Source organism: Bos indicus, chromosome 28 (genome assembly GCF_029378745.1).
Source record: "Bos indicus isolate NIAB-ARS_2022 breed Sahiwal x Tharparkar chromosome 28, NIAB-ARS_B.indTharparkar_mat_pri_1.0, whole genome shotgun sequence".
Lineage (NCBI taxonomy): Eukaryota > Metazoa > Chordata > Mammalia > Artiodactyla > Bovidae > Bos > Bos indicus.
The window spans coordinates 26784157-26805651 of record NC_091787.1 but is presented as its reverse complement, the minus strand read 5'-3'; the positions used below and the strand labels follow the sequence as shown (position 1 = coordinate 26805651).

The 21495-nt window shown below is 54.3% G+C and overlaps 1 protein-coding gene across 14 annotated transcripts in view; it reads right to left on the bottom strand.

Annotated features, from left to right (window-relative positions):
• The window catches only part of PALD1 (phosphatase domain containing paladin 1), an 83913-nt gene that overhangs the window by 28765 nt on the left and 33653 nt on the right, over positions 1-21495 (bottom strand). For all 14 annotated transcript variants that reach the window (XM_070781784.1, XM_070781788.1, XM_070781793.1 and 11 more), the window contains 14 exons: positions 12196-12409; positions 9534-9636; positions 8095-8274; positions 6925-7089; positions 5906-6066; positions 5629-5704; positions 4784-4935; positions 4362-4461; positions 4066-4158; positions 2076-2171; positions 1533-1661; positions 938-1054; positions 703-858; positions 210-392 (listed from right to left, as the gene is read on the bottom strand). In XM_070781784.1, the coding sequence (XP_070637885.1) occupies positions 210-392; positions 703-858; positions 938-1054; positions 1533-1661; positions 2076-2171; positions 4066-4158; positions 4362-4461; positions 4784-4935; positions 5629-5704; positions 5906-6066; positions 6925-7089; positions 8095-8274; positions 9534-9636; positions 12196-12380 (1896 nt within the window). In that variant the 5' untranslated portion in view covers positions 12381-12409. The remainder of the gene's footprint in view (positions 1-209; positions 393-702; positions 859-937; positions 1055-1532; positions 1662-2075; positions 2172-4065; positions 4159-4361; positions 4462-4783; positions 4936-5628; positions 5705-5905; positions 6067-6924; positions 7090-8094; positions 8275-9533; positions 9637-12195; positions 12410-21495) is intronic.

Sequence of the window (21495 nt, the reverse complement as noted above, 5' to 3'; positions counted from 1 at the left end):
CAAACACATCACATAAAACACACAGGCGTGCACACACATGAACGCAAAGCCTGGAAGGCACGTGAATAAACCATGGAGGCCGCTCTGAAACCGTGCAGAACAAGCTCTTAGTCCCCCTGGGGAGCTGTGCCCACAGCCAAGACCCAGGCCCGAGGGAGACAGCTAGGGCGTCCTCCCCTCCCCGGAGGCCTCAGCCGCTCGGCCCTCACCTCCTCGCGAGGGGCGCAGAAGTCTGGGACGGGGATGCGGTGGTAGGTGAGGCCGGGGCAGGCCCCGTGGTGCTGGCTGAAGACCTCCTGCATGGTGAGGCATGTCTGGAACCTGTGGGTCTGCGGGCCGTCGGCATCGGGGGGAGGCCTGGTCAGGTGGGCCTTCAGCTGGGTCTCCAGGTTCTAGGGGAGGGTGGGACAGAGGGCTCAGGCCACAAGGCAACCCCCAGGCCAGCCCTGAAAGACCAGAGCCGGCTATGGCCAGGCCAGTCCTGGCTTTGGGGCCTATCACTGCCCCTTCTTGAGCCTCCAGGTTTCTAACCAGACCCGGGGCTAGCATGACAGTCTTGAATCAGTCATTCCCTGAGATGCTCCTCTCGGGGCCCGTTTCTCCAACTGTACAACAGGAGCATACAAGCTTCTGAAGACCCTTTCAGGCCAGCTCCCCAGAAGGCCTCCAACGGAGGGGTGGTACAAGGCAGGAGAGCCCCACCTCCAGCTGGTCAGGGGCCATGGGGGGCCCAGGCCACCGCAGACTGTGGGTTCGCCCGTCACACTCCAGCACAGCCTCCTCCCTCAGGTTGACCCACATGACTTGCTGCAGTTTCCTCTTGGAGTCGGTCAGGTAGGCCAGGACACTCCCCAGGGCCTGGGGGACAGGAAGGCCATCAGCGAAAGGGCTCAATCACCCTCCCTCTGCCCCACAAGTGTGCCCCCAGGGTGGTCACCTTGGCACTGGGCTGGGCCATGCCATAGATGGGCAAACGGGGCACCCGACGGAAGTTGGCCACGTCCATCTCTCTGATGGTGCTGAGTGCATCCGGGGAGACGAGGTCATCTGCCACCTGTCGGGACAGGAGCAAGCCTGGGACCCACAGCAGCCATTGAGGTTCAGAGCCTGGCCCCAGGTGGGCGTGGGGGACGGGGGATAAGACCAGCACTTGACAGTTTACAAAGCACTTTTGCACACTTGGAGCCTTATAACCACCCCGGCATGGACAAGAACGATGGTGCCCAATCTTCGGATAAGGAAGCGGAGACTCAAAGATGCAACACTGGAGGCAAAGCTACCAGAAACAGTTCTCCTCACTCTCTGCCCAGAGCACTTGGGTTTGAGAATGAAGAGCAGGTACTGAACAGTAACCAGAGCTGTAAGCACTTCTTAAGGCCTGAGAATGGCCCCATTTTGTTCACAGGCAGATTCCATCACCCATCATCACTGAGGGCAATGCTTAGCCCAACCCCACAGGAATCAGGGCTGTAACCAATCCCAGGGCCAGCCCACACCCACTCCCACTTCCCCAGTCAGTCAGGTACACTCACCAGGGAGCCCAGGGCGATGAGGTCCTTGGGGGCCACAGGCCCCGCTGAGCTTAGTATCACAGGCAGGCGGTACAGTTCAGGATGGACACACAGCCAGCGGCTGAAACTGAGGGCAAAAGCCAGCGGGTACTGCAGCCCGAGGCAGAGAGAGATGGGATTTCAGGGGCACGGGGCCATCCCAAACTCTTCCTGCCTACCCTGTAGTGGGGGACCCGGGAGACACCCATCACAGCCCAGAGCAGGGGCAAGGGGGTGGAGAGAGAGTAACAGGCCCTGATGCCCTGGCTAAGGATACAGAGATGGACCCAGAGGAAAGAGAGATGGGGCCTCTCCTTGGCGGCCCTGCTCAGGGACTGTCCCTCTATCTGGGTCTCTCTTTGCTTCCTCCATTCCCCCTTCCTCCCCCCCCTGAAAGCAACAAACGTCCCCACTCCCCTCCCCAGCTCCACAGAGGTCCCCACCGACCCCATGCCAGTCACCGAGTGGGGAGACTGGAGGGGCCCCAGGAGAAGAGGTGTGTGTCCGCTCATCCCCCAGCCCCACCTGCTCATGGAGATAGTAGTTAAACAGGATCAGGTAGAAGTACCGCTCCAGGCTCTGAAGCGCCCTCTGCTGGACACCGTGCTGGCTGCTGCTTCCCTGAGAGGGAGGGACCCAGAAGGGCCAGCGGTAAAGATCGGGCAGCTCAGGTCACCCAACCTCATCCCTGGAAGTTAAGCCTCAGAAATTCCCAGAGGGCAATCTACCTGCCCTTCGTAACACTGTTTTGCCAGGCTGGAAGTTCCTGCAAGCATCTAACTCTATCCCATTTGCTGTGGTTTATCCGCGTTCAGGGAGAGCTGCTGGTGAACAGAGCTGCTGCTGGACCAAGCATTCCAGTTCTCGATGAGGCTGTGCCCAGAGAGGCTGGGCCTCACTGCATGGCCCCAGTGCCACCCACACAATCCATGCTGAAGCAGCAAGTGTACAAACACCCATCCCTGAGCCAAAGGCCCGGCCTAAGAGCTGTAACCTTCCCCGCCCCAGCATCCACTGGGCAGGGGGGCTGTCACAAAGAATTCCAAGGGTCCTTCTCTTCACCTGTGGATCTCAGGCTTCTCCTTCTGGGTCAGCATCACCTTCTGGAGGTCAAGTGAGATTTGTATAGGCCCGGAAAAAGAGGCCATGCCCTTGGATGAAGTTTAATCCCACCTCTGGGAATCTAGACCTGAGGTCAGCACACTTATCTCTATAAAAGTCCAGACAGTAAATATTCTAGGTTTGCAGGCTACCAGATCTGTGTTGCGACAGCTCGACACTGCCAAGGCAGCACGCGACCACCGTAGCCTGCACATAAATGGATGGGCGAGACCTCCTGTCAACAAAACTTATTTATCAAAACAGGTGGTGGGCTAGATTTGGCCTGTGGGCCATAGTCTGTCCAGTCCTAATCCAGACCTTATAAGGCGGAAAATCCTAAATACAAAACAGCCTCATTTGCATGAAGCAGTTCAATGCAAAGTAGGTTCACTGGTGACCCCACTGTGCAATAGGAAGGGGCCTGTACATGACAGCAGGGGATGCCCAGGAACAGCTGCTCTGTCGGGCTCCCTTCTGAGACGTTATGGCCTGAGCTCCCCTAACTCACAACAACCCTACGGAGAGTTATTGTATATGTGGGGAAACTGAGGCACAGAGCAGTGAAGGAGGTTGGCCAGGCCTACATGCCTGTAGGTGGCCGAGCTAGAAAACAGAAGCCCGGTAATCAGGCCAGAGCCCTGCTCCTAACCTACAGGCCAGGGAAAGCTGAGCCTCACAATGGCTTTGGTTCCACAGCAATAAATCTCAACGATGACAAGCAGGTATGACACGGAAAAGACAGGGCTACATGAAACAAACAGGATGCAAACATGCCCTGGACAAGCTGCAGAAGAACCTCAGAAGCATGAAAACTGAAGCAAGCCAGCCCAGAACGCTCATAGCAGCTGTGCTTGGGTGACGGGCAGTTTTACTTCTCTAATTTCTCAATTTTCCATAATATTGCTTTTAAAAGATATTTCTTTAAGCATTAAAGCAGAAAAAGGCTCTGTGGGCTTTAGATTCTTTCCATGAGCTGTGTGCAAATACTGTCAAGCCAGCCTCCTCTCTCCAGAGCACGGGGACGGGCCTGCTGAGACAGCCCAGAGCGCATGGCTCTTCCAGAAGATGGGCTGGACCTAACCCCAGCCTTCCCAACGAAACAGCAAGCGTTTCAACTGCAGAGGGGGCCCGGAGCAGCCTGGAAAGCATCTGCAGTCAGAGGCCTCCAGCACCTCGCCAGCAGCCCCTTCCTCCATCCTGTTTATTCTGCAGTGAGGGGTCCTAATCAGGGAAAGTAAACTTCCTCCCTTCCTGCAGGCCCAGCTCCCTATCTCCCCTTCCTCTGAAAACTGCTCTCTACTCATGGAAGCAGCAGCAGCAATCAAGAAAAGCCAGGCTGAAAGGGGCCAGTCAACAGGCCTCACCCAACGAGGCTGCCGAGCTCCAGCCAAAGTAGCAGCTCTCCGCGCCTCACCTGTGCCCGGCTGCCTTCCAGCTCCCTCTGGCTTCCCAGGACTACTTCCTTCAGGTCGTGCAACTCTGCACAGGCGGCAATGGCTCTGTCCACCTGGTGTCAGGGACCGGGGCAGGGGAGAGAGGACAGAGGCAGGGAAGGAGCAGGGCCAAGGAAAGATGGCAGGAGGCAGAAGAGAAGGACAAAGAGAACAACTGGTTAGGAAGGGAGGGCTGGGGAGGAGAGCTCCTCAGCAAGGGCAGCGAGTGCTCCCCACTGCCCCCACCCCCAGCTCTTCACCCAGTCCCCATGCTCACCTCTTCCACCATCCTCCTCCCCTCGGGCACCATGTGGAGAAAGCTCTGGACCACCTCGAGCTGCTCCATGGACAATGGCTTGGTCTTCATAGGGGCAGCCCTGACAGGCAGGGACAACAGCATAATCAGCACTCCCGAAGGTCGCCGTCAACACCCTCCCATTCACCTGGACTGCACTGGACTACAAGCTCAAGTTTCCCTTCCAAATCAGGCAGGGGAAACAACAGGCCTTTGCCCTGCTGGGGAAACCGAGGCCAGAAAGGTCAAGTGAATTTCTCCAGGTCACCCAGGGAAGTCTGTGCAAACCAGGAAAGGAGCTGTAGCTCTGGGTTTCTGATGTGTCCCCAGCCTCCTGGGGTAGCCCTCCCCCTCCTCCCCTGATCCCCGAGGCCCCTTGGGGCACTGGCTCTAATGCCACTCACTCTGGCCGCAAGGCGGTCCCACCACGGTGAAACAGGAGGAGTGTGCCCAGAACCATGCCCAGGCTGGCCCTGCCCACACCCGTCTGGCCGCTGAAGAGGAGAGCAGGGGGAGGCCCGTGGGCATCTTGGAGCAGCAACAGGCTGGGGGTCTCCTGGGAAAGGACCGTGAAGAGCAGGGAACAGTGTGACCGAAGAGCCCTCAGCTGAGGACCAAGTTAGGATGCGGGTGGAGGGGCATCATGGCATTGATGCCTCCCCCTGGTCTGTGGCAAGATGGAGACAGACCAGCAGCCTCTGGAGCAATCCCACAGCTCGGTCTGCTCCACCGGCCCCAGGAGCACAGGCCCTGCCCCCTTCCCACACTCCAGGGGGCTCAGCGAGGCCCTGGAGGTGAGAACTACTCAGAGGGGACACAGGGCCACAGCTACACTGCTATGCAGTTTACACTGCAGACTCTCAATAAGGCGACCTCCCGGGGGAGTACAGACCGCAACACGGGTCCTCAGGAAATATCAGCTGGAGACCCATGGGTAAGAAATTTTAGTTCTAATAAAGAAATGAGGAACCTGAGACCTAGAAAAGTTAGGAGATTCACCCAGGATCACACAACGAAGTGAGGAGCCGAGCCACAGCCAGAGAGCCTAGTCCTCCAGACGCCCCGTGCTGGGCTCTGCCATTAGACAGTATACAAGTACACACCCACACAGACACACACAACCCCCTCTGCCTTCCTCCAGGAGACACACCACCCAAGCATCTCCAAGGAGACACGGCCTTGACAGACCCACTCTCCAAGCACCTGCGCATCCCACCAAGCTCCCACCACTCCTCCAGTCCCCACTCACCCGGAGGACACTGACAAAGGCATCGAACTGGGCTTCCAGGGGGGCCCCTTGCTCTGGCAGGGGCAGACGGTGGTACCTGCCGGGTGACAGGGAACAGCCCATCAGGTAAGCCACACACCCCATACCCCGGACATCCACCATTCCCGGGGGAGACACAGGCATGGGGGACTCAGCCCAACCTGCAGATGGTGAGACTGAGCCCGCACCAGGAGAGCAGGCCCAGCGAGCACCCACGGCCAGCACGCTGGGGCCTCTGCGCAGGCCTGGCCCCCAGTACCTGTAGGAGGGCTGCAGGAAGAGGGGCCTCTTAAACACCTCCTCAGTCACGTGCACATCGTCCTCGCCCCGGATGGCCACGGCGTGGGGCTCCCCCCGCAGGTCCTCAGTGTTGTGGTACACGTAGTACTTGTTCTCGCTCAGCTGGGCAAAGTCGTGGATCTAGATGGAGGCCAGGGGCCAGAGGGCCATGATGGACCTTGCTGGCTGAGCTCTGGAGGCACCTAAGCCACACGGAGGCCATGGACAGGCTGCTTGCCCTCCAGGGAGAACTACAGCCAGAGGTGCTTTCTGTGCCCTGGCAGTGCTGGAGGGCCCGGGGTGACCGCTGGCCCAAGGGCAGCCACCTGTGCCTCAGCTGCTGCGTCCCACACCGCGGCCAGGCTGGGAGGGCTCTGCCCGGTGGGCAGCAGGAATTGGCCAAACCACCAGACTGAAGGACAGGAGGAAGCTGGTCAGCTGGGAGCTGGAGGGGACGAGGCCTGAGAAGGAGACGGGGAGACGACCACAGCCAGTGCGACCTCTGCTCCTGCCTGGGGGTGTCTCAGAGGAGGGGGAACACAATGACTCCTACACACTGTTTACACAGCTCTGTGGTGTGTGAACAGCCCCAGAGACCTGGACAAGTCCCCATGCTGTGAAGGAGGAGGTCAGAGGAACCTCAGAAACAGAGGCCCAGGGAGAGAAGTGGCCCAGCCCAGGCCTCACAGCTCACGAAGGCTGAACCTGGTCTTGGGACTTTCAGCTAAGTACTCTCTGCCCTCCACCAGACCCTTTTCTAAATAAGAATGCTGAGTCTGGAGGAGAAAAGCAGGGTGGGGAAAGACCAGAGGCAAACAGAGCTGAGAAGAGAAGTCCTCACCCTGGTGCCCCGTGAGCTGGCCTTGCAGCAGCCACTGGCCCAAGTGGGACAGCTTAGTGGGCAAGCATGAGCCGGTGAGAGCAGAGCGGGCTGGGGCTCAGCTCAGGTGCCTGAGGCTACCAGAAGGGCGGCCTCCCACCCACACAGGTGGCCCTCACCTCCTTCCGGATGGCCAGCTCCAAGCGCTCCGCCTGGACCCCGGGTCCAAGGCCCTGGAGGTTCTCATGAAGATTCTGCTTGTCTCGAGGCGTGTAGGGTATAAAGTCCTCAGCAGCTCGCAGAAACAGCACAGGTTCCTCCCGCACACAGAAGATGACACATTCCTGTCGGGCATCCAAGGAGGAAGGAGCCATCACCACTATCTGGCGTGGACACCCGCTCCACCGCCCTTTCCCCGGACCCCCTCGAGGGCCCATCACCCCACTCTGCCCCTGCAACCTGAATCTTACCCCAGAAACAAAGCTCAGGCCAAATGCCACCAGCTCCTGACCCTCCTTCCTCTCTACATCTTTCTCCCTTTGTGGACTACAGGGTCCTTGCAGGTAGAATCATGTCCTGGTCATTTTCATGTCCCCACAAAGCCTAGCATAGATCCCTGAGTAAATCAAGGGCTGATAAACATCAGCTTAAGACATGAATGCCCACCGCCACCATGCAATTACTCACTGAGCACCATACAGACAGAGGGAGCTGGTAGGCAGACTCCGCCCTAGAGAACTTGCTGGGATGATGGAATGGGATCCATGCTCAGCTAACACCCCCTCTTCACTCTGGTTCACTAAAGCCTCTCCCTCTTCACCCAGGTTAAATCAGACTGCCCGCTACCAGCCTGCAATAACAGTGGACCCTCCACCTCTGTCCTGGAGACACTCAAAACCCCGTCTCCACAGCAGGCGGAGAGAGGAGTCATGTCAAGCAGACACATGGAGTCCAGAGGTCTGGGTTTGGGTCTTGGGACACCACTCAGGGGCCTCTTATCCTGTCTGGGCCTCAGTTTTCTCCTCTGTAAAATGGGACAATAGCTGCCCCACCCATGTAGGATCAACATGAGGATGTAAGTCTTAGCTGTAATCATCATCCTATGGGTGTATAGAGGGGCTGCTAACCTCGGGGCTCCCATGTCCATACAGGACAATGCAACAAACATTTGCCCAGAATTTCCCAGTCATGCTGAGCACAATGACCATCGACTTTCAGGGCCAGGCCCTGGTCACCAGTCACCACCTCCCCCATAATATGCCCAGGCCCTTCCAGAGCCTCTGCAGTTGCCCCTCCCATTTCCCCAGATTTGGGGGACTGGCCCCTGCCTGGGAAATGGCCATGCTTACCCGGTGTCCATCCTTCTGGAGTTTCTGGAGGACCTGCCTAAACCCCGAGAGGCTGGGCTGTCCCATGCCGAACACAGCGAGCCCGCCCTGCACCTGCCGGAAGTTGGGGGCCCCACAGCTCTGCAGGGTGCCCAGCGTGTCCATCTTCTCAGTAATATCCCGCACCAGGAAGTAGCGGCCCTGGCAGGGGAGAGCCACAGGGGTCACTCAGATGACGCAGGGACATCTTCTACAGACAAGGCTCTATCCCAGGCCCCAGAGGATGGGGCGCAGGGAGACGGGGTGGGGAACATGATCCTCAGGTTGTCTACAGACTCGTGGGAAAAGCAGAGAGAATACTTGTGATGCCAGGAGGGGTGTCATATAGTGTGGGAAGAGAGAAGACAACTCTTCCTGAAGGAGAATCAAAGAAGGCTTCAGGCTGGAAGTGGCACCTGAGCCAGGACTTGAGGAAGCAGAGCAGGGAGAAGCATTACAGGGACCGGGAATGGAGACCAAAGCCACCTGCAGGGCGCACCTACAGCCCCCAGGGCAGAAAACAAACATCTCTCACCCAGAGGCGAAGCCCATGGAGAAGGGGTTCAACAGGGAATTACAGCTGGGACACCAGCAACCAACTAGGAGAAAAGTGTGAGCCACTTCCCAGGGGCCTGCAGTTATGCGTATGGGCAGGTCTCTCCCTTCCCCAGCTGGGGATGCAGACCAGAGAAAAGAGGGGTCAGGTGAGAGCAGGAGGAACTAGGAGATTTATTCCCGGGCAAAAAGAAACCATGAAGTCATCTCATCCACCCGTTCACCCACCTCCCCATCCACCACTACCTCCCACCCAGACCCTCTTTCAACAAATACAGTTTAATCATCATGACTACCATTAATTCATTCACTGACTGTTTTTGAACACCTACATGATTACCCAAGCACTGTTCTAGGAGCTGGGACTATAGCAGTCACCAAGACACATGAAAACTCATCTGCCCTTGGAGACTTTACTTTCCAGGGGATATTTTAAGGTTAAAAAAAAAGATAGATCTAGATAGATATACATCTATGTCTACATCTCTATCTATGCACTAAAGAAGTCCTAAAACTTCAAAAGACAATGGGATGACGATTCCTAGCCTGAGAAGAGCAGTCTGGGGCCCCAAGCCCTTCAGGTTCCCATGTGCGTCTTCCTTGGTGCTCAGAGAGAGGGGTGTGGCCAGGCTGGGGCCAGGCAGGGGCCACATGGGGACAGAAGAGCAGGGTCCCCACAGGGCAGCAAGAACAGGCCCTAGGGTATCAGAGAGGGAGAGCAAGTGGGATCAGGGTCCCAGAGGATGGGGTGAGGCAGAGAAGGAGGCCACAGGGGAAGCAGGGGGAGATTAGGGAGGGAGCCTGCGAGGAAGGAGGGCTGGAGCGGTGGGAGGCAGGAAGGGAGAGAGAGGCAGGCCTGACCTCACCTGCACCAGGTAGTGCTCGGGGGTGGCATCAGAGAGCCGGCCCAGGGTGTAATGGGCTTTCAGTAGCTCATCGTGGATCTGGAACTCCTCCTTGCAGTTGTACCTGCCAGGGGCAGGATGCAGCTGGCCTCAGGCAAGCACAGTGGCCAGGATACACTCCACCCTCACCCGGCCCACAGCAGGGCCACCCCATCCCACACATGCATTTATGACAGACGCTGCCTGCTGTCCCCCAGTATCCACACTCCCCTTCTTCCTCAGCAACAGTTCCCTGAATTTGTGACGGGGCCATCCAGCTGAAGACTCTAAGTCCCAGCCTCCCTTGCACCTAGTGTGATCATGTGATTCAGTTCTGCCCAATGGGATGTGAGGAGAAGTATGCAACTTCTGGGCCATTCCCTTAAAGGAAAGAAGACGTATTCCTTCCTTCTCTCTGGCAAGCACCCAAAAGTGACGGCAGGAGGTAGATGCTGATGATGGCAGGGCAACAAAAGGAGGAGCCTGGCCGATTATGGAGCAGTCATTCCAGCCTGGAATACCTCCTGGACTTTTGTGTAGAGAGAAGCTGCCGTCTTGTTTAAAGCCTCCTTAAACAAGGCTTACTTTGGCCCCAGATGGTCCCTCCATCAGATGTGTCTAAGAACCCCCACACTGACAATCCCACAGCACAGTGTAGTGGTTCAGGACACAGGCCTTGGGGCCAGGGTATGACTTGGACTCCACGGCTTTGAAGTTACGTGGTCTGTAGTGTCTCCAGTCACTCCCACCTCCTAAGGGCTGCTGTGAGAAGACAAAGCACTCATGAAGTAAGTGCACAGTGCCTCAGGGACTCTAATCATCTAGTAATCTAATTACTAGTAAAGTTCTACCTCCACCCAGGGCCGTTTCAAACAAAACACACAGATTTCTGAAGACGCTCAACCTGAGGGACGGCTGTGCATTACAGACCCAAAACGCGTCTGTGCTGATTATAGCAAAGAATCTGACACAGCCTCCCAGGGCTCATGATCTGGGGTCTGACATCTCTTTACCAAAGGATAAGGGTGATGGAATGAGTAGGGTGGGGAGCACTAGACAGGAGTCGTGAGACCTGGGGTCCCTCAGCCAGCTCTGTCTCCCTCTCACACATGACCCATGAAGGGCAAATCCTGCCTTCCCAGAACTCAGTTTCTATATCTAGGTCAGGTTTCATATCTGATCTAAAAAAGCTATTGATTAGATCAGGAGTCAGAAAACCTTTTCTATTAAGGACCAGATAGCAAACACTCCAGGCTTTGTGGGCCCCGCAGTCTGCCACAACTACTCAACTCTACCACTGCAGCCTTAAGCATCCTTTGGTGATATGCAAATGAGGGGGCGTGGCTGTGTCACAACAAAGACTTATTTACCAAAACACGTGGTGACCTGATTTGGCCTGAAGGATACAGTTTGCCAGCCCGTTTTGGATGATCTTCTAAGGTCCCTCCTACCACAAACAAGCTACAACGCAAGGAGCACTAGGTCACAGTCGGCTCTAGGAGGCATGCAGGATACCACTGAGGTGGGTTTTTACAGCAAGCCAGAGAATGTTCTGAGCCGTGCCATGCTTAAATTTTTTGAACCTCATCCCCACAGATCCTGATAAGGAAACTAAGCCCTTATGAGAGGGAAAAGGATTTGCCCAAGGTCACAGAGCAGGGGACAGGCAGAGCTGGGCCCAGGATTTCCAACACTGTGCTCAAGACCCAAACCAAGTTCTGTCGTGCGCTAGTCAAAAAACTACATATCAGGTCCCTTTCATTTAACATCTCCTTCCTCCCCTTATGAGCAAAGTAATGTATTATGATTCCAGTTTTCCTGTCAGGCCCCAAAGCCAGCAGGCCGGATTTATCACTCCTTCAGTTTCCTTACACAGAGGCCCCATCTGCTAGGCCTCCACCAAACGTCACTCCAGGAAACACATCCAGTTCTTAGCTAATCATGTCTACCTTCCTCCATCCTGAGGGGTCCCAAGGCAGGGAGCTCAGTGGGTGGATGCGAGGAAAAACAAGGCTTCCCAATCACCAGGAGACGGAGCCAATGTCCCTCTGGCTCCCTGGCCTCAAGCTCTCGGCACCCGCTCCTCCCCTGGGCCCACAGGACACATGCAGGGTATCCAGGTCTCTCAAAGGATGGGGCCAGAACAAACCCTCAGTAATCTCCAGAAAAGTCCCTGAAGGGCCCAATTAGGAAAGTTGACCAACAGCTTCCAGCTTTTTCAGCCCAAGGCCCTTTAACAGCCTGGTGTCAACCTCAGTTTTGAACCATAATTACAGATTGTGGGGGGAAGAAAATCTAAATTTTATGTATCTAAGTACATAAACTTCCTTTTAAAAAGTTCAGCAAAAAATTACTCTCAAAAGAGTGTCCCAACCTCCCCCCGGCCAGCCGCTCCTCCCATTCCTACACTCCTTGACAGCCACGACATGAAACGTAATATGAGCTAAGAGAACCCCAAAAGACAGCAGCCCTGCCACCCACTTGCTGTGTGACTCCAGACACACTGCTTAACCTCTCTTGGCCTCAGTGTCTTCCTCAATGGAAGCAGATTGGAGACGTTAAGTGCTGTATGCCACCACCCCTCCAGGCAGCTCCCCCCAGCCATGTCTTCTGGGGACAGGGTCATACTTGTCCTGCCACTCACGTGATCACGACGGGGGCCACCTTGTTGGGGATGATGGACTTGGCCTTACTGTTGTGCAAGCCCGTGGTCTGGAAGGAGTGGACGCTGAGTGAGTGCCGACCATCCATCGAGCCACCGTCCTGGAGGCCCTCAAAGGGGGCGCTTGCCGAGACCGTCTGCTGGGCCGTGCTGGCTGTTGTACCCATAGTCTGCTGGCAGCCTCAGGACCCAAGACCTGTGGGGTAAGAGGAGATGCGATCAAGGAGGGGGTGGGAAAAGTCACAGCAGGAAGGGACCCAGCCCACCCCTCACCTCTGCCCTGTGAACAAAGTTCTGAGGCCCAGAGAGGGCCTACTCTGCCTGCAGCTGTCGCTCAGCAAAGCACGTCAACAGGCCTACCGCTATGCCTGGCCCTCTGCCACTGCCCTGGGGAGAGTTATGGACATGGGCAGATAAGAAGATACAGCCCTGATCCCTTACAGTTTACCCCTCCCTAGCGAACATACGACAGTCAGAAAAGAGCCAGCCATCCCCACCAGGTCAGGACCCAAGGCTCCAAGTACCTAGGTCAGGCCACATGGAGATCAGGCCTTCCAGACCCGGAGAAAGGGAAGGCTGTCACCAGAGGGAGAACCAGAGGCAGAGGGAAGTCTGGAGATGGCTTTGAAGGGTTTGGATGGGAACAGAACATAGCTGTGAATGTCACAAAAGAGGCCAGGGAAGTCCAGACTGGGGGCGTTCTCAGCAGATCAAGGCCCCTGAACTCTACATCAACAACATCTACATCACCAATAACATCTCAACAGCCAAAGCTTTTGCCCGACATCCGGCACGCCAGGCATCCTTGTGGTCTCACAATTCCCACTGCAGGGCTCTCTCCTAGGGAAGTAGTGAAGGATGTGTGCAAAGAGTGGGCTACAAGGGTGTTTTGTTGATCACAATGCTATTTATAGTAACAAAACACTGGAAACAGCCTGCAACAGGGGATTTGTTGAATAAATTATGGGGCATCTCTAAGGTGGAATGTTAAACAGCCTTAAAAATATATTGACTGATGTGGAAAGATAGCTAGGCAACCAGAAGGGAAGAGGAACAGGCTGCAAAGCAAGCACAGGATATAATCCATTTTAATACGTGAGCACAAATCAGGAGAAAAGTCTGGGAGGGCACACACCAAGACGCTAACCTGCCATCAGCTGGTGATGAGATTACAGACAGTTTTTACTTTCTCCTTTTTCCTTATGTGCATTTTCTGAACACTGGGTAGTAAAACCTACTTAAAACAAAAGAATGGCTGGAGAAGCAGGCCAGGAGAGCCACTAACAGCTGGCAGAGGGTGTGGGGAAGACTGGCTCAGGGGTCTGAGAACCCTGCGACGGGTTCAGGAACCTGAGAAGGGGCTGGGAATTCCACACACTCAAGAAGAGGGTGACAGACACGGGAGACAGAGGCTCACAGAACTTTCTCAGAGCCCAGTGGCAGCTGCTCCCCACGGCACTGATGGCCCAGGATCAGGAAGGGGAGAGAGTTCCCTGCCCGCTGGTTCCCACTCCCACCTGCACCCTGAGAGCGTCAGTCGCTCAGTTGGGTCCAACTCTTTGCAACCCCATGGACTATAGCCTGCCAGGCTCCTCTGTCCATGGGATTCTCCAGGCAAGAATACTGGAGTGGGTAGCCATTCCCTTCTCTAGGGGATCTTCCCAACCTAGAGACTGAGCCTGGGTCTTCTGCATTGACAGGCAAATTCTTTACCATCTGAGCCACTAGGGAAGCCCTCCATTCTGAAAGCACAGGGACGATACAGTCTTTAGAACCTGATGACTCCCCTCTGCTCCCCTGCCCAAGCTGCCCTAATCTGGGCATGAGCTGCTCCCCACCATCCACACACTCCCAGCCCTGCCCTCTCATAAGCAGCAGCAGCATCTCAGGAAGTGGATGGTGGGGCCAGGAGTCAGCACGAAGCCCGGGAAGCAGGTCACTCTGAAGGCTGAGCTCACCACGCCCTCCCTCCCCCAGGGGTCAGAGTTCCCAGGCAATGCTCCCCCAGCATTCCAGGGCGGTGCCCTCAAGCTCCCCTTCCCAGAGTCATCCAGACAGAATGACTGTTCATTCCGTCCCCCCCAGCACCCCAAACCACTGCCTCTCCTTTCCCAGTCTGGGAAGGGTCCCCTCTCTCTCCAGCTCAGCCTTGTCATCCTTGACAACTCCCAGCAGGCATGTGACAGCTCTGCTAACACGTACACCTTGTGTTTATAAGAGCCTCGTCATAGCTCTCCACACCCGGGCCAATCTCTCTCTTTTTTCTCTCTTTTCTTCTTTTTCTTGGTAGAAGGTGGAAGGACTAAGCCTTTATTTCCAAACAGAAACTCAGGCGCTCAGAGAAGGTGAGGGGCTCCACAGTGGATCTCCTGCTGACTGTCAGCAGAGCCAGAACCTTCTCTCCATGGCTCCCCAACGTTCCCCAGACCTCTCTCAGCAGCCTGGGCCAAGGAGGCATTGGGCAGGGTGGGTGGGGGTGAAGGCAGGAACAGCCGCCTCCAAGAATGGGCTCGGCGGCTGTCCCAAAGGAGGGAGTGATGGACGGGACATGAGAAAGACCTGCAGGAGGCAACAGCTGGCTTCAGCTGCCAGGCCAAAGCCGAGCCCTGCTCCCACGGGGTGAGGCCAGGCCTGACACCTCCACCTCGCCGCCCCCACAGCTCCAGCTCTAGTGTCTCAAAGGCTTCAGAGGCGATGACAGGCCCCAGCCGGTCCCTGAGAGGACAGCCCAGAGACAGTACAGATGCGCACAGCTGTAGGCTGCAGGAGTGGGGGAAGGACCGCCGCCTCTGAAAGTTGACCTGTCTCCGCAATGTCGACAGGAGGGGGAAACCCCAGGCTTCCCAGGTTTCTCACTCTGCAACTCTCCCCCAAAATCTCTTTCATCTCGGGCTAGAGTGAGCCTCGCCAGTATAGGGCCCTTCATCCTGCAGGCCCCATGCTCTGGGGCCGTCAGCAACTTACTTTTCCCCTCTGGGCCTCAGTGTCCCCGTCATAAAGTGACAGTGAGGGTGAGATAGTCTGCAGGCCACTCCCACATGGGCCTGGCTCCTAAGATTGGCAGTCCCGGCGGTGACACCACTGCTCTCCACGGCCAGGGCCAGGGGCCAGCAAGGGCAGAGTGGGGCAGGTCCCTACTGCTCAACCCTCTGCTAGAAGGAGAATCAGGGGTAGACTAGGATGAGACTGGACAGTAAGATAGGAGGGTCTATGAGCCCGGATGGTTTGCAAACATTTATGCCTTGTTTTCCTAACTTCTGACTAAAAGCAAGCATTTCCTTCAGTCACGAGTGAAGGCTGCCCCTGTCATGTCTCGGAGCCCAGGACACGGTCACCATTGAACTCAGAGACATTTTCACATCACACAGTGGCTCTGCAGGTATCTGGAAACGTGGCTTGCACTCATCACTCCCTTCATATCACCACATAATGATCAGACCCCAGGACCACTCTGGTCTCAGTTTCTCCATCTCTAATTCAAACCACCACCTCCCCTCTATCCTTTGTCCTAGACATGATACAGAAACCATGATCTCCAGCTTGTCAAACCCTGTGAGCTCAGAAAAGATGAATGGTGGCTATTCCAAAGCAGAGTCTGGCCCTCGCAACTGAAGCAGAAAGCTGGACATCTGCTCCTGAGGCAGCCATCACCCTGCCCCATTCCTTTCTTTGCCTTTCCTGCCCAAAAGGGAAGAGGTCATAAGAAAAGAAGGGGGACCCAAGGCTCCTAGCCCCTATCCCAAGTCCCCTGGTTGGGCGTGCTGACTCTAGCCTGAGGCAAAGCAGAGCCTTTGTTGTGAGCACAGGGAGACTGTACTGAGCAGACACTATACTGCTGGCCAAGTCAGGGGTTGTTGATAAGTATGTGATTCCCAAGCCTACCTGGGGTGAACAGAAAGGGGAGGGCTTAACAGGTACCCGAGATAGCCAGTGATCTTGAGTACTCACCCAGGGGCATGCCAGGAAGACCAACGGGTGGACCTCTGACGGCAAAGCATCTAATATATCTCATTTATTCCCAACCCGATACAAAGAGCCGACTCATTGGAAAAGACCCTGATGCTGGGAAGGATTGAAAGCAGGAGAAGAAGGGGATGACAGAGAATGAGATGGTTGGATGCTTGAGCAAAGTCCAGGAGACAGTGAAGGACAGGGAAGCCTGACATGCTGCAGTCCATGGAGTCGCAAAGAGTCAGACATGACTTAGCGACTGAACAACAGCAGCAACAAAAAAGAGGTGCCAACTCTTACAACTCAATATTAAGTTAACAAAATATCCAATTTAAAATGGCAAAGGATTTGAAGGTACATACGGATGCCAAATAAGCATATATAAGTTGTTCAGCATCTTACATCATTAGCAAAATGCACTAGAATGACGAACATGAAAAGACCAACAATACCAAGTATTGATAAAGCTGTGGAAGAACCGGAGACATGGTGCTTACGTGTAACGTCGCAGACGTTTGGAAGACAGCTTTGGAGTTTCTTACAAATTTAAACAAACACTTACCATGCAACTCAGCACTTTCTACTCTCAGGTAGCTAAGTACCCAAGAGAAGTGAAACCATGTCAGCATGATTCATTATAGCCCCAACAGAAATCAACCCACAAGTCCATCAACTGGTGAACAGATGAAAAAAACGTGCACTTTTATAGAATGAAATTGCTGTTCAGTCGCTAAGTTGTGTGTGACACTTTTGCAACCCCATAGAGTAGCCCACCAGGCTCCTCTGTCCACAGGATTTCCCAGTCAAGAATACTGGAGTGGGGTGCCATTTCCTTCTCCAGGGTATCTTCTCAACCTATGGACTGAACCCACGTCTCCTGCACTGGCGGGCAGATTCTTTACCACTGAGCCACCAGGAAAGCCCACAATGGAATACGATGCAGCAATTTTTAAAAAGGAAAAAGTAACTGATACACACATGACATGGGATGAACCTTGAAAACATCATACTAAGAGAAACACACCAAGCCTCAGAGACTTCAAACTATACAGTTTGACATTTGTATGACATCAAGCAAAGGTAAAACTCTAGGGGCAGAAAGCAGACGGATAGTTGTCAGGGACAGGGGAGTCCAATACGCAGGGGCTCGAGGGCACCTTTGGGAGAGGGAATTACTCCATGTATTGAATGTGGTGGTTACATAACTACATACATTAGCCAGTGCTGAACTGTACACTTAACATGGGTGAATCCTGTTGTATGAAGTTTACCTAAATAAATCTGTTAGAAACAAAGAGGAGCTTGCTCCTTCCCATCACCTCTTCCTCCTTAACTCCAGAACTCACCCACTGTGAAACCTCAGAGCTACCTCTCTGGACCTTAGTCGCCATGTCTGTGAAATGGGGCTGCCGTGATGGGTAAACAACAGAGCTGATCCCTGAACTACACGAGGGTTAGCAACGTTGACCCTCCGTGCCATCCACGGTGTGCACCGGCAGTTCCGAGTATAGGATCCAACCAACCACAGGCCGCGCAGCAGGGATCTATGACAAAAACTCACACATACGTGAACCTCGCAGTTCAAACCTGTGGGGTCAAGGCTCCACCGTGTAATTAGACAAGCCTGCAGAACAGGGCCTGGTCGGTGAGTGCTCCATAAAAATCAGCTGCTAGCATGCATGTCAGACTAACACGCATCAATCAGACTCTGGAGCTGCGCTGTGCAATACAGTAGCTGCCAACTGGGATGCACGGCAAGTGCAAAATAAACACTGGGTTCAAAGACTTAGCACCAAAAACGTGAAACATCTCAAACAAGTTAGTATCGTTGATGATATGGTTAGTTCAGTTGATTATATGTCAAAATTACAGTATTTTGATATTGGGGTTAAATAACATATGTTACTACAATTAAGTTCATCTATTTAGTTTTACTTTTTTATGTGGCTATTTAAAATGACATGTGGGATTTCCCTGGTAGTCCAATGGTTATAACTTCGTGCTTTCACTGCAGGGGCCATGGGTTTAATCCCTGGTCAGGGAACTAAGACCCCCATATGCTGCATGGCACAGCCAAAAACTTAATCAATTAAAAAAAGTGACACATATGATGAAACTATCACAGCATTATAAACCATTAATTGAAAAAACATGCGGCTCACTTTATACAGGTATCCCCCATCTTTTTGAAAGTTCGCTTTATGCCACTTTGCTCTTCCAAAAGACCTACGTTAATAACTGTTTTCACTAACCAAAGGAAATCCAGAGGATTTTGCTTTTACCAAAAAAAAAAAAAGTGGAAGATAAAAATAGCATTGAGCATTTGTCTTGCAGGAGACACGACAGAGGCAGTGTGCACCCCATGCAGGAAGAGTGGCCCTGCCAAAATCCTTCCCAGAACCACTCTCTGCATCTCAGCATCAGCATCTGTGCTTTAAATCCATTCATTTTGTGCATTCATCAGCAAGAGGTGTCCTAAGGTAATTCTGTCTCCGCTTAACGCCATTTCAGCTAAAAAAACTTTCATAGAACATTCTACTTTTGGATAGCAGGGAAATCCATATTCCTGTTGGACAGTGCTGCTGAGTCTCAAGTCCTCCATGGTCCCTGAAGGTCCCCCTCGGTCAGCTCAGATTCCTCAGAGCTGAGCCCAGTGACTGTGGCAGGTATGAATTTATAACCTTCTGTGTGGGGCATGAGAAAAACCCAGGAAGGCAGTGCTAGCATATCCATTCAACAGATAGAAAAGTGAGAACTCCCCAGTATCCTCACACCTAGTTGGAGAAACAGTGATTTCAACTCAGTGTGATGGCTCAGACGGTAAAGAATCCACTTGCAAGGTGGGAGACCTGGGTTTGATCCCTGGGTCGGGAAGATCCCCTGGAGGAGGGCACAGCAGCCCACTCCAGTATTCTTGCCTGGAGAATTCCATGGACAGAGCAGCCTTGTGGGCTACGGTCCTTGGGGTCGCAAAGAGTCAGACACAGCTGAGCGACTAAGCACAGACACAGACAGATAACTTGATGTGAAAGGTGGACTCTGGGGCCGAAATTCCCATCCCTACCGCGTACTAGTCCTGTGGCACATGGCTTAACTTCTCTGAGACTCAGTTTCCCCAACTATAAACTCTTTAACCCCAACTATAAGTCTGCCTCCCTAACTGGATCATCTGGGGATGAAGTAAGTGAATGTGTTTAAGGTGACACCTACCCAGCTCAACACACAGCAAGGGCACAGCTCACTAGTTGCCCTTCACATCACCCCAGATCCCAGGCTCCCTGTACTCTCTCCCTACCTTCTCCATATCCCCTCCCTGTAACCACAGACTGGTACCAGATCTAACCCTCCCAGGCCAGGACCAGGGCCACATCTAGACACTGCCTATCAAAGGAAAGTCTGGAGGAATAAGTGGGCTCAGTAGTCCCTGGCTGTCATCCTGGGCAAACAACAGGGCCCAGCGGGGCTGGGCCACAGCAGCTGCCCTGCTGTAGAAACACACAATGGTAAGTCTCCTCGTTTCACTGCTTTGGTAAGCCACCTAGGAAAGCTTCAATCTGCTTCTGGTCTTGGTAAAAACCGAGAGAGGGGATTCCCTGGAGGCTTAGTGGTAAAGAATCTGCCGGCCAACACAGGAGACATGGGTTTGATCCCTGGTCCAGGAGTAGTCCACAAGCTGTGGGGCAGCTAAGCCTGCGCACCACACCTGCTGCTGCTGCTGCTGCTGCTCAGTCGCTTCGGTCGTGTCCAACTCAAGCCATTATTCTAGAGCCCAGGAGCCGCGCCTACTGAAGCCCACACGCCCTGGTGCCTGTGCTCTGCAATCAGAGAAGCCACTGCAATGAGAAGCCTGCACACCACAACTACAGAGCAGCCCTCACTCGGTGCAACTAGAGAGAGCCCACGTGCAGCAATTCAGACCCAGCACAACCAATAAATTTTTCAAATAAAAAAGTTATTAAAAAAAAAAGAGAGAAAAGAACAAAGACAGTCTAGCTCTTCTCTGGAGCCTTGGGCAAGTCCTCTCTTTGCTCTGAAAACCCACCCATATCCTTCGTCGGTCCAACTGCTCTGCCATGGCTGGTCACTGGCCCCTGACTAGTCCAACAACAGCAGCCTCCAGGAAAGAAGGCTTCCTCCTTCTCTCTGTCCCCCTGCCACCCATCCTCCAAGCAGCAGCCACAAGGATCTTTAAAGCCCTAAATCACATCGTCCGCCCTACTTAGCTGCTTCCTCTTCTGTAAAGTGGGAGTCATAAACCCTGTCTCGCCTCCCTTAAGGGTTGTTGTCAGTAGCACAGATAGAAAAGCCACAAAGACACAGAAAGGCCCCAGTAGTCTGCAGGAAAGGAATGATTACCATGGGAACACGGACGACCACAGGCAGAGGAAACTCAGGCGGAGGTCATGTCATTTCCGTCCATCATGCTGTGACATGCAAAGCCCTCACCCCAGAGGACAGGCCCCCGCCCCCTCCCCTTGCTCTGACGCTCCAGCCACAGGCTAAGTCCACCTCCTCCTTCCAACACCACAGGCCCCCTTCTCACGAGCACCCACCACTCCTCTGCCTGGGACACCCTCTAGCTTGTTCACGCGGCTGCCCCTTCCCCTGGTCGTGGCTCAAATGTCCCGCCTCAGAAGCCTCTCTGAGGTCCTGGCAATACTGGCTGTCAACACCCCACCCCTCAGCACTTCTCCTGCTCACGACCTCCTTTTACTTTTCAGTTGCCTCACGGATGGGATTATGTCTACAGCAGCAGCCTCTCCAACTTCCCAAGAGCTGGTCAGTGCCTAAAGTGACCATAGCTTGGCCCCAGCACCAAACTGCACATGGTCCCAGCAGACGCTCAGGAAACGTTTCTGAGATGAACATGTGACGACTTGGGGGCATCTTTCAGGACCACAGAAGAGCGCCTGGCATCAAGGACCAGTCTCAGCCCACACAAGAGGGTATGGGGAAAGATGCTCCCACCCTAGACTCTCTCACCAGGACTGCCCTCCTCCCCACCCTTCCACATCCTACCTGCCAGCTCCTCCAGGAAGCTCTCCCTGACTACACACCCACCCCCATCTCTCAGCTCCCACTGCCCACTGTGAGCATCACAAAATGGGACTCTCCATTCTCTTCCACTGCATGCTGTTCCCAGCAGTGGGTATCCTACGTCCTGGGTCCTGCTGCCTGGCTCCAGGGAAAAGCCAGATATACACTTGCTGAGGGAACAAATCAGCTCCATCACTTCACCCTCTCATCCTGGCCAGCTCCTTGCTGATGGGACCAAGGATGATACTCCCCAAGCAGGCACAGAAGGTGGAAAGACGTCTAAACATTATAGTA